The sequence below is a fragment of the Triplophysa rosa genome, linkage group LG9 (genome assembly GCF_024868665.1).
Source record: "Triplophysa rosa linkage group LG9, Trosa_1v2, whole genome shotgun sequence".
Lineage (NCBI taxonomy): Eukaryota > Metazoa > Chordata > Actinopteri > Cypriniformes > Nemacheilidae > Triplophysa > Triplophysa rosa.
The window spans coordinates 17,329,917-17,341,636 of NC_079898.1; the positions used below are offsets into that span (position 1 = coordinate 17,329,917).

The 11,720-nt window shown below is 36.1% G+C and overlaps 2 protein-coding genes across 2 annotated transcripts; one reads left to right on the forward strand and one right to left on the reverse strand.

Annotated features, from left to right (window-relative positions):
* Window positions 1-44: 44 nt before the first annotated feature.
* pcgf6 (polycomb group ring finger 6) lies at window positions 45-5,974 on the reverse strand. Its single transcript, XM_057342790.1, has 10 exons — window positions 5,702-5,974; window positions 5,466-5,565; window positions 5,262-5,358; window positions 4,949-5,004; window positions 4,811-4,870; window positions 4,597-4,714; window positions 4,144-4,171; window positions 3,908-4,006; window positions 2,472-2,558; window positions 45-1,912 (listed from the first exon to the last, which is right to left on the reverse strand). Exons 1-10 carry the CDS (start codon window positions 5,819-5,821, stop codon window positions 1,865-1,867), a joined length of 813 nt encoding a protein of 270 aa, XP_057198773.1. The 5' UTR covers window positions 5,822-5,974; the 3' UTR covers window positions 45-1,864.
* Window positions 5,975-6,397: 423 nt separating this feature from the next.
* On the forward strand, window positions 6,398-9,837 carry polr1c (RNA polymerase I and III subunit C). Its single transcript, XM_057342368.1, has 9 exons — window positions 6,398-6,487; window positions 6,701-6,772; window positions 6,880-6,987; window positions 7,569-7,701; window positions 7,862-7,981; window positions 8,175-8,327; window positions 8,476-8,625; window positions 8,711-8,827; window positions 8,926-9,837. The coding sequence occupies exons 1-9, from the start codon at window positions 6,404-6,406 to the stop codon at window positions 9,042-9,044; spliced, it is 1,056 nt and encodes a 351-aa protein (XP_057198351.1). The 5' UTR covers window positions 6,398-6,403; the 3' UTR covers window positions 9,045-9,837.
* Window positions 9,838-11,720: the final 1,883 nt, after the last annotated feature.

Sequence of the window (11,720 nt, forward strand, 5' to 3'; positions counted from 1 at the left end):
GTTGTTTGAGCCTTTATACACAATATACTTTAACAAACTACAAGTAAATGCACTTCTGATATATATAGGTATACCTATATTTATCAGAAGTGCATTTACTTTTTTTGAAGTGACCTTCTGTTTGAATGCTAATAGATTCTATTTCTCTCCACACACAACAGAGAATTTAAAGATCTGATTGATTAATCCCTGTCTCTCCTCACAGCTTTTGCCATGTGCTGTTCTGAATGACAGTGTTTTGTTGAAAATTTGGCAGATGACCTTTTAGGATTTATTGTCCCTTTGGAAAACGGGTAGCTGGACTATAAATTCTATTCAGAATAAAGTCAGCAAAAGTGAATCTTATACTCACAAGGATACAGTGAATTGGATATAGACCATTAAAACATAAGTTAAACAAATAAATTAAAGCTCTGACGCTAAAATTAGAACAGGTTTCTAGCTATATTGTACTTAATACTGTTAAAGCACCTTAATTTGATGTAGTTCGGGTGGAGGCGGTTCCCTTGGAAACCATTCTCTCTAGTCTTTCGTGACCCCCTGGGTTTTAAGCAGTTTATCTCTCGACCCCTCCCTTTATTCTTTTAGCAAACCTCTCTCTAGAGCATTTCATGATAGTGGCTTTAGCAAAACGAACCTTTATTAGTATCGCATGAGATGATTAACGTTTCATAACATTTAGGCAAATGTATCTTTAGTGAGGACAATAACAGCGTCACAGGAACACACTACAGTAATCAGAAGTGGGGCATAGTTACAAAGGATTTTTCAAAACTGTAAAAATGTGTGAATGAAAATGGATCATACTTAAATAAATCATACAAATAAACCAACAAGGACAAACCTCTATTTGCTCACATTGTTGCTTTTTCAAAAATGATTATATTTTTTTAATACTCAAACAATTCTGTAACAATCCTACAAAATCAAAAGAGACCTGGAAAACCCAGAATAAAGTAAACCACAAATCACAGTTGAAGGATAAAAAAGACAACTTAACAAATCATTTAATTTTTTCAGATAATTAAGAGTAAACTAATAACTAATTTCCACTACTGTGACAGTGCGAATAGTAATAATGCACCCCAAACAATGATATTTCTTATGAGACTAGGAGAAAATTGCTTTAGTTTTTCTGCAACATCAGCAGAAGCATAAAACATAATTTACAGAAAAGTAATGCATTTATAAAGTAAAGTTTATTGTTTTATCAGACAGTGTTTAGTGTAAATATTTCATTACAGTACTGAAGTTTATCAGTGCATTTGCTGAAACAATGCTGGTATTTTTTTATTTTGCTTTTAAAGCATAAAATAATCAGAGCTGGAAGTACAAATCATTTTGCATAGTATAATCTTTTTAAAGGGATAGGTCACCTTAAAATAAAAATACTGTCTTCATCTACTCACCTTTTCCAAGTTCCAAATCTGTACAAATTTCTTTGTTCTGATGAACACATTTGGACAAATGCTTGTAACCAAACAGTTCTTGGACCCCATTGACTACCATCGTAGGAAAATTTTACTTTATTTTTTTGTTTAAAAAAAGCAAGGACAGAAAACAGTTCTGGGGCACTTTTGACTACCATTGTAATTTCTCCAACATATGGTAGTCAATAGAGACCAAGAACTGTTTGGTTACAAGCATTTGTCCAAATCTTTCTGTGTATTCATCAGCGCAAAGTCTGTATTCATCAGCGCAAAGAAATTTATTGAGATTTGGAACAACTAGAGAGTAATTCATGACAGAATTTAATTTTTTGGGTGAACTATTCCTTTAAAGTTCAGTTTAGCCCTCGTTATGAAATATCTATACACCCTGGTTCACAGTTTTTTACAGTAGTTGGTCTCTTTTGTAGCTTCTCTCACTGAGCTGGCAGCACAAGCCCAAAATGCAGAACCAACATCCCATCCTGAAAGAGCACAATAATACATTTAAGTATCGATGTATCATTAACTTGATTAATACTCATAATCATATTTGTTGAACCAAGAAGAAAATATAAAACAAACACAATGTTCAGAACCTGGCCTGTCTCACTCACACAACAAATATGCTAAATAAAGATCTCATTTAAATGTTGTAAACAAAAATCCTTTATACAAAGAAAACCTCAGTTAGGAGAGTCTGCTGTGAATGCTATTTTTAGAGACATCAACACTTGAGGCTGCAGGTGAGGCTCTAATGTAATGCTGTGTGAAGAGAGTGAGATAGAAACTAGATGAGGCGCCTGTAGTTCACACTTATTATAAGCTTACTTCAGGCTGGGTTGGATCTCTCTCAAACATCACACTGCTACAGTTACTGACTATCACAATCCACAAATAATTACCATTATTTTCTGTATGTTGTCTAGCTTATGCTTATATGCACATATTTACAAGTTCATATGGAGAAGATCATGAACTACATTCTTATCAATTTAAAGGATGAAAAACTGAGCTCATGTGACTGTTTTGTCAGGCACCTACCTGTAATGCATGTTTTCCCAGGGTGTTACACACTTCTCTCAAAGACTGGCAGTGTTCAAGGAGATGCTCCCCACATACAACATCCACCTGCCAATGTAGTCAACAATTCAATTGAATGCCACAAAATAACTCTATTGTTCAAATAAAGAAAATTAAATATATGCTAAAGCCATTTATATACATACAGTACATACAACTTTTTGATGCCTGCCAATGCAAAAGACATATACTATGACACTATACTATGCGATTGCTAAGATTGAGAGATGGGCATTTTAACCAATTTTGTAGTTAAAGCACATATAGAATAGGTAAAGCTTTTCCCAAACTGACCAAAAAATGTTAGATAAAAAGCACTTTAAGCCTCCAAATGTACAAAAAAATACAGCTTCTATCCTATTCTCAACATCATTAGGCAATTTTTAGAGCCTAGTAGAGCGGTGTAAACCGCTTCCCATCTCCCAGACTTCACGAATTCGTCATTTATCTCTAGATTTCCCCACCACTAAAAGTTTCCTCGCTTGGCCAGACAAGTTTTGCTAATCAAGAGTGATTAGGTGCCAGGAAAGTACCTTAAACCAGTAATCCAGGTACGACTGTTTAGCTTTACAACGTGCAACCTGCATTTGTCCATATGGCATATTTAGAAGACCACAGCCTTAAACTGCAAGAGACTCTGTTTAACCAGACGCAGCTGTCTGCAGTAGTTACAGCTGAATAACATAAGTATGAATAATAGAGTTAAATACTTTTTTTAACAGAACCACTGTTATTCACAACTGCAGATGGCTATTTCCATGCTTGACTGAGCCATGGTCCTTTTCAAAGACTTAAATCCTTATCCAGCATTGGGATTAGTGGGAAAACTAATTAAACGGCAACGTGGCTGGATTGTAAAGTGTGAGAGAGCCACTGAAGTGTTTAGAGAGAAAAGGAAACATCCTTATAACATAATTTCGTTAAACACTCTTTTGCATAACCTTATACTGGAAACAGCACTGGCTGATACTAAAGAGCTACTGATTTTATGACTGAATTAAATCGAAATGAATTATACTGTTGGGTAAAAATGTAAATGAAGACGAATATATTTGTCAAAGAATATATTAGACATTGAATGACTCGGCATGTCTTTCTTCTGTGCAAGAAGCATCTGATTCATTTTACAAGTCCTGTCAGTTTGAATTATTGAGCTTTTAACACAGCAGGGGTGTGTGTTCACCCGACACATCCTCAGCCACTGTCAGACCTCTGAAAGAGCTGGCCATCTAAAATAGTTTTTGTGCCACTGGCGTAAAAAACAACCTGTTCAACACTTGCAACATCATCTTTGGTGTCTAAAGAGGTGGTTTACAATACAAAATGTACGCAAGAGTGGGTGAGTAAAAAATGTCGGTGAAATAAAGGGAAATAAAATGCATGTCTTTGTGTTTCACCTTGTAATTTGGGCTCAGCTCCATCTTTCTCCGGATAAAGAGCTCGACATGATGGATTGTAGCTTCCCCTGAAACACGTACATACTTCCTCTCGAGAGGCTTGAAAGTGAACAAATAATTAGAATATTAAAATAGAGTGTGCCTACATCACAATTATTATTTTAATTCTACACAAAACATAACTGAAATTTATTTATTCATACTGTATAAGGAAAACAACACAATTTGAACGTTACCTTATAGTTTGCAATGCCCTCTTCAGCTCTGGAAAAACAAAAAAAATTATAAGAGATATTTAGTAGAACAGATCACATCTCTCTTGTTTACACAAAACAAAATAAATGCACAGGTAGTCTTTTACAATTGTGCATAATCAGTTCAACCAAGAAAACAGAAAAAGAACGCTCTGGTTTTTAATGGATTGGCTCCATCTTGTGGTGCACATGATCTTCTTGCCATTCAGAAAATATAGAAATAACAGCTGTCACCACCCAGTTGACAATCATAGTGTCACATATTTAAAATAATTAAAATATTTAAGTAAAAATGGAAAGAAAAAACTTTAGAGCATTATTTGGGTAAGAAGTTTTTTGTTGTTTCAAATGGGAGCAACTGAAGTCAACTTTAAAGGTTGTCATTGAGCACTTGTAACTGAAAGTTAATAATAAATGTGCAAATACACTACTGACCCCAAAAACTCCAGCATCAGAGACATATCCAGCTCTGAGGGGATAGTAAAAACAGACTGAGGCAGCATGTCTCTCCTCTGTCTCGGGGGCAGCTTGATGGCTGGCGCTGGCACTGCCACTGGGGTAAAAGAGAAGTGCATCACGAAATCTTAATCTCTCACAGCACCACTCAATTTGTTTTATGTACTGAAAAGCATACACTATATTCACAAACCTGGCTTTGGAACTTCAAGTCCTCTCTTTTTATAAAATTCACATATCCGTGACCTTTCATCTAGAAAGACAAAAATCCAAAATTACTCAAATGACAGACTGTGCACCCATATGAGCCAATCAATAAAATGCTGCTTACCTCCTTCCAAATATGGAACCATTTTAAATACAATGTCTTGTAATTGTCTATCAGGTCTAAAAGAAACACAAAGACAACTTGACTCCTTAACAACCAAGCTTAAACAATATGCCACAGAACATAAAAATCCCTAAGGACCCATGGGGCATATGGGAGGCCATTACTGTTCATGGTGCCAGCAATTAGACAAAAGGGAGTGTCCTGAAAATAACAACTATCTCTAGTGGTAGCCCTAAACTAGTAAACAACAACAGTATAGTGATTTCATCATAAAAATGATGAAAAAATAGGAAAAAATAAAAGACAAGGATACCTTATGTTGTACAATGGCTGTGTCTGGTGAACTACAATAGCACAGTTCGGACACCTGTTGCTGTAGAAAAAGTGCCTTACTATACAGCTCTTACAAACTGTGTGAGTGGAAAGAGAATGAAAGTCAGATAAACTGGTGTAATGCAAAACATTTCAAGTTACGACTAAATTATTTATGACTATGAAAAAAATAATTAAGACTTACAGGTATGAAGACACTCTGTAATGGTGGTTGCGTCAATGAAAAATCCATTGCAAAGGGCACAGCGAATATACGGATAAAATTCCCTGAGGGGCAGTGAACGCTTTGCACAAAAAGAAAGAATTATGTCAACGTTTAGTATGCAAGGCCATCTACATAAATAATAATAGAAACCCAATAGCAAATGTAAAATTTAATTTTGTGTAATAACAATGTTGTACAAACTTTTGATGTCGTACCTCGTCGTCGTCGTCATGATCTCTCTCGCTGTGGTCAGTTTGTTCGTCTTCACAGTAGGAAGTGTTTGTTGACCCACGCGCAGATCGCTCCGCTGCACCTCTCTCTACAGTTTCGTCCATAATCCACGCAAATGCTGTTCAAACGACTGCACAACAACGAAGATTGCCTATCCGGTGTCTTCTACAGTGTTTACAAAAACTGGATAACGAACTGTTAATTTCAGATACACTTTCTACAACACTTCTGTACGCGGTGCGCGCGCGCGACACTCAGTAAGCAGTTTTAATGCGTATAAAATAAAAGTCCCTGCGCTCAAATACATTAACCAGTGGGCACTTTAACTTGACTAGAATAAAAGTCCCAAAATTTAAAGGAGGAAAAAACTAAGAACTTAAGAAATTAAGACAAATAAATAAATGACTGAGACTAAGAGTTGTAAGAGAAAACGCTCAAATAAGCACATCAATGTAAAAAACGAACAAACACGACATACACAGCAGGACATTAAAGAGTATAGTAGCCCAAATTGATATAAATGGCCTGCATTTACGTATTCACTGATTGTTTTTGCAGACATGGTCCTTCAAAACCAGCTGCGCTTGTCTGCTTATTTGGGAATCATGTATGCATAGACAGAATAAAGTAAGAAACCTTTTTGGCAGTGTCAGTGTGTTTCTGCTCCCTACTGGCGCAAGGGAGGCATGACAGAAAACATGGCGGCGTCCAGGAGCAACGTGGATGAAATTCGTGATCGAGTAATATTGGGTGAATTTGGCGTTAAAAATGTAAGTTAAGCCTCTTCGAGAAAATGACATGTGGTTTGTTGTATGCTGATGTGGACATAGATGAATAGGAGATTAAACATTTGCAATCTGATAAAATGCGGGTGCACATGCCATGCAGTTTCACTGTACAGATGTATATGTAAACTTCTAGATATTAGAGTGTATTCCAGTTATCAACATATATAACTGTTATTATATTTCAACCATATTCAGGTCCATACTACAGATTTTCCTGGAAATTATCCTGGTTACGATGACACATGGGACCTGGAAAAATTTAAAGAGGTGTGTGCGAAATTGAAAGGATTTTACATTCATTGTCACGAATATCTTCGTTGTTAATTCATTTAATACCTATTTGGTGTAAACATTTGTCTATTCGTCCCCTTCAGAATTTCAAGATTAATATTATACATTCCGATGAAACCACGTTGGAATTTGATATGATTGGAACAGATGCTGCAATTGCAAACGCTTTTCGGCGTATTTTACTTGCTGAGGTAAGGTTCATGAGGTCACCAAGATCAACTTATGCTATTATAGTGTTCATGTGGCTACAGAAGACCGAGCCAGTTTCACGAAGTTGTGTTTTTTTATACTTCTATATTATGCAAATTCCGAAATAGTTGTTAACATTATATTATTAATAATTTCTATAATTAATATTTGATTATTTACTCTTAAATAATTATTTAATTAAGTGTTTTCCAAACTAAAATTCCACCATCATCATTCTTTTGCATTTGATGTTTTTTTAATGGTTTTATGTTTAACATCTGCAGAGAGGTGTTGAATAGCAGGTTGTATTGTGAGAGCACAGCCCATAGGGCAGTCAACATGTGTTTAATGGAGTATAACTCTCTTCCTAAAATAAAGGATGGAAATTTCATCTTCCGGAAAATATTGTTATACAGAAAATTATTTCAAAAATGAAACTTCTCTGAGAATTATTGATCAAAGTTAATCGTATGACAAATAGTCATGTAGCTGTATTTTAGGTAACAGCAGTAATTATATATATTTACTTGGTGATAAAATCTTCATTGTTTATTCATTTGTCTAACCTCATTTGCCAATTCAGGTCCCAACAATGGCAATTGAAAAAGCGTTCATTTACAACAACACATCCATTATTCAGGATGAGATTTTGGCCCAAAGACTTGGTCTTGTGCCCATTAAAGCAGATCCTCGTCTTTTTGAATACAGGAATCCAGGTGAGAACATAAAGCAAACACCATCAGAATGTTTTTTTTTTTTTAAATATATTAACTGTGTTCAGCTGTAAGAAAAATGTATATCATTTCATAACTGCCAGCACAAACTTGTGTCATTAAAGACATAAAGACATGGGGAAGTGTGTGTTTTGTTTATCAGAGGATCAAGAAGGTACAGAAATTGACACAATTCAGCTTCAGCTGAAGGTAAAATGCTCCCGGAATCCTAGAGCACCTAAAGATTCATCGGATCCCAAGGAATTATATCTTAATCACATGGGTGAGTAAAGTGAGGTTTACTTTATACTTCAGATAAAGTACAGTTTCATACTGGTCATGTCACTTTCACACAACTTGCATGACAAGTCTTAATACTGTAAACCGTAAGAATCAAGTCAGTGAGTTTTATACTACCTTCCAGATATATTTGTAGTGTTTACAGTGTTATGTTGACCTCTTGTGTTTGGTTTCAGTGTACTCCGGTGACATTAAATGGATCCCAGTTGGAAACCAGGCCGATGTGTTTGCAGATGCCAAGATTGGCCCTGTGCATGATGACATTCTCCTGGCACAGCTCCGACCAGGACAGGAACTTGATATAGTCATGCACTGTGTCAAAGGAATAGGTAAGCTAGTATCAGAGGCTTTTTATGGTACATTTTTGAGTATCGGAGTTGAATAGTCCTTTTTAAACAAGGATTAAATATTGTATAACTACAAAACAACACATTTTTCTTGTCTTTTTATGAATTGCTTTTTATTGGCACCTCACAGGAAAAGATCATGCAAAGTTTTCTCCAGTGGCCACTGCAAGTTACAGACTTCTTCCTGAAATCACATTATTAGAAACCATTGAGGGGGAAAAGGCAGAGAGGTTAAAGCGCTGCTTCTCACCTGGAGTTATTGAACTCGTCAATGTTAATGGTACGACTTTCCCCATTTAATTTACAAGTAGTCTTAATATTTGGTACTTCATATGTTGTGGTATTCAACAACTCATGCATTTTAGGAAAGCAAGTGGCAAAGGTTGTTAACAGTCGTTTGGACACATGCAGCAGAGAAGTTCTCAGACACGAGGACTTGAAGAACGCGGTGAAACTCGGAAGAGTGCGGGATCATTTCATATGTATGTTCACAATAAAGGGCGTTGCATACAATGCAGTATTGTTTGTGATTTAATAGAGATGTTATAAATGACAGTTTCTTACTGTGTTCTCTCCTCAGTCTCAGTGGAGTCAACAGGGATTCTGCCTCCTGAAGTCCTGGTTAGTGAGGCCATTAATGTCCTCATTGCAAAGTGCCATAAGTTTCTTGCAGCACTTGATGCAACAGACACGGAGTAGAAAGAGGAAAATAAGGCCAGTCACACTCTGAACAGGACTACATATCTATGGAATTAAATTGTGGGATTGGTTTCCTTAAATTGTACATAGCTTTTATTCCAAAACTTTGACTGAAAATTTTCCTTTAAGTATGAATTCATATCAATTTCATCACCACATGCTAATCATCAATTGAACGTTAGCGGTGGCTAACACCCCTGCACAAACAGTTCTGAAATCATCCTTTAGACTGAAAAGTCTTTTTCGAAAAATGTTTAATTTCTAATCAAAAACTTATTCCTGAATGAACCCAAGTTTATTTTTAGTCAATTTTGACTACAACAAATAATGCTGTTAATCTCATATTTGACCAGATGTTTGGTGACACGTTTGTTTTTCTATGTGCATTAAAATCTTTGTTATTGACAAAATAACAAACTTGTCTATGAAGTCTTGTCAGAGGTTTGCCCTTTTTGGCTTTTATTCCTGCTTGTTGTCAGGATACAAAGTTTTATTTGTCATTCGTAAAACAGTCATAACTGTCAACAAATTCTTACAGTGAACAGTCATCATCATTGACATGGATCGTTATTATTTCTTTCCTTTTTTTGAACTTCTGTTTTCATAGCCTCCACTAGCAGGAAGGGCAAAGAGTGTTGTTTTTCCTGCCAGCTCTTCTGTTTATCAATGATATCAAATGCTCCATCTTGGAGACAATGTTGACTGAGGCGATAAATTCTTTCTTCTAAAATGTACTTAGATTAATTAGCTGTATACCCCATGATGCTGTTTAAGCATCTAGTTTTGCAAGCAGAATAAATAATGCAGCGTTACCGAGATGTTTTCCTTTCGTTGTAGTGACCTGTAAATTTGCAGCCCTATCAATTAATATTAAACCAAAGACGTGTATGTGGTATTTGTTTGGTTTGTATCTTAAAGGGATATTTCACCCAAGAATACTAATTTTGTCATCGTTTATTCACCCTTGTGTGTTTCAAAACCTATATAATGACTCTTTCTTCCGTGGGACATAAAGTTTGAGAAATTACTCTGTGCTTTTATGTCCATCTAATGGGAGTCAATGGGGGGCAATTATGTTTGGTTACAGACATTCTTCAAAATATCTTCTTTTGTGTTTGGCAGAAGAAAGAAACTAATACAGGTTTGAAGTGACATGAGGGTGAGTAAATGATGAGTTTTCATTTTGGGCAAACAATTCCTTTAAAATACACTTATCTTCACCAATCCACATGTGCTGGTTATTTTCTATTGAGGCTGATAAAGTGCACAGAGTTTCCTTTCTGTTCTGAGTTATACAGAACATTCTGACTGAATTACTCAAGCTAATTTCTAGCATATGCTGCTGTTGCCAGAGGCAGATGAATCTAAAAACCAGCTTTACGTTTGCATGGTTGGGCTTTGCTTGGCACATCGAGGACAATGGAAATATTATCTCTCTTTTTTTTATTCACGGGATGATACAGTCACTACAACACCTGATGGACTTCATGCAGATTTGTGCATGACGTCATTTTCACTTTGTATGTAACTCCTTTTGTCGGCAGGAACGTCCAGAGATATTCTCTTTTCCAGGTGAACTCTTGTGGCTTAAATTATTATGATCTGCAATCTACCAAACATCTTTTACCCCATGCCACACATTATGAACAGATTGTTTAAATTGGGCCAGAGTGTATTCAGAGACGACGAGTTGCAGAGGGACGAGGCACAATAAGTGGGTCACCTTCTATTGTGTTGCTCTCATCGCTAGAACAGCTGCGCTGGGGAGGTTCTGCTGAGACTGGTTGAGACTGGAACACACGGACAGAGTCACTTGGCATTCTTCATTGCTCTCCGTTCTTGCAGACTGTGTCATTACTCAGCTTTGCTTTTTGGCAAGACTCGGACACCGCTCGAAGCATAAAAAGACTAATTCTAATATCTTTGTTGGCCGGAGCTGTTGTTTATGAAACTGTATTATTTTCCTTAGTAAGCAAATTGAAGTGAAGGGATCACTTAATGTTGTTCAAAACCTGTCTGACTTACTTTGTTGTGCAAAACACAAAAGAAGATATTTTGAAGATTGTCGGTAACCCAACAACATTGGCCTCCATTGACTTCCATTGTAGAAAACTGAACATTTAATTTCCAGCTAAGAGGCCACCCACAGACTGCCTTGAACTTTGGCAAACTCTAATCTGATTGGCTGAATTTAGAAAACTTTGTAAAGGGAAAAGTGTGTTTTGAGAACTGTTTGAGGGGACTGAGATTGGTGAACAGAGAAAGATATTTGGAAGAATGCTTGAAACCAAACCGCTTTGTCCCCACTGAAAAATTACAATGGTAGTCAAAAGTGGCCCAGAACTGTTTGCTTTCCTACATTCTTCAAAATATATTCTTTTGTGTAATTTTTCCTCTATAGTGAATTGTGACCAAGATCTGTTTAGTTATAAGCATTCTTCCAAATATCTTTCTCTGTGTTCATCAGAACAAAGAAATTTATACAGATTTGGAACAATTCGAAGGTTAGTAAATGATGACAGCATTACAATTTTTTGGTTAACTATCCCTTTAAGAAACATCACCAGTTTGATGTTCAATAATAGTCACTATATGAATGAATAACATTCTGAAAGTTAAAGGGGTGGTTCAACAGCGTTTCATGCATTCTGACTTCTTTACAATGTTAAACGTGCT

Excerpts from the sequence above, each read along its gene's own strand:
- pcgf6 (XM_057342790.1), bottom strand. The coding sequence starts at position 5,821 with ATGGACGAAACTGTAGAGAGAGGTGCAGCGGAGCGATCTGCGCGTGGG. Across the intron at positions 5,359-5,465 it reads TACAGAGTGTCTTCATACCT|TTTGTAAGAGCTGTATAGTA; the intron begins GTAAGTCTTAAT and ends CCACTCACACAG. Across the intron at positions 4,172-4,596 it reads CTGATGCTGGAGTTTTTGGG|AGCTGAAGAGGGCATTGCAA; the intron begins GTCAGTAGTGTA and ends TTGTTTTTCCAG.
- polr1c (XM_057342368.1), top strand. The coding sequence starts at position 6,404 with ATGACAGAAAACATGGCGGCGTCCAGGAGCAACGTGGATGAAATTCGT. Across the intron at positions 6,488-6,700 it reads GTGAATTTGGCGTTAAAAAT|GTCCATACTACAGATTTTCC; the intron begins GTAAGTTAAGCC and ends AACCATATTCAG. Across the intron at positions 8,626-8,710 it reads TGAACTCGTCAATGTTAATG|GAAAGCAAGTGGCAAAGGTT; the intron begins GTACGACTTTCC and ends CATGCATTTTAG.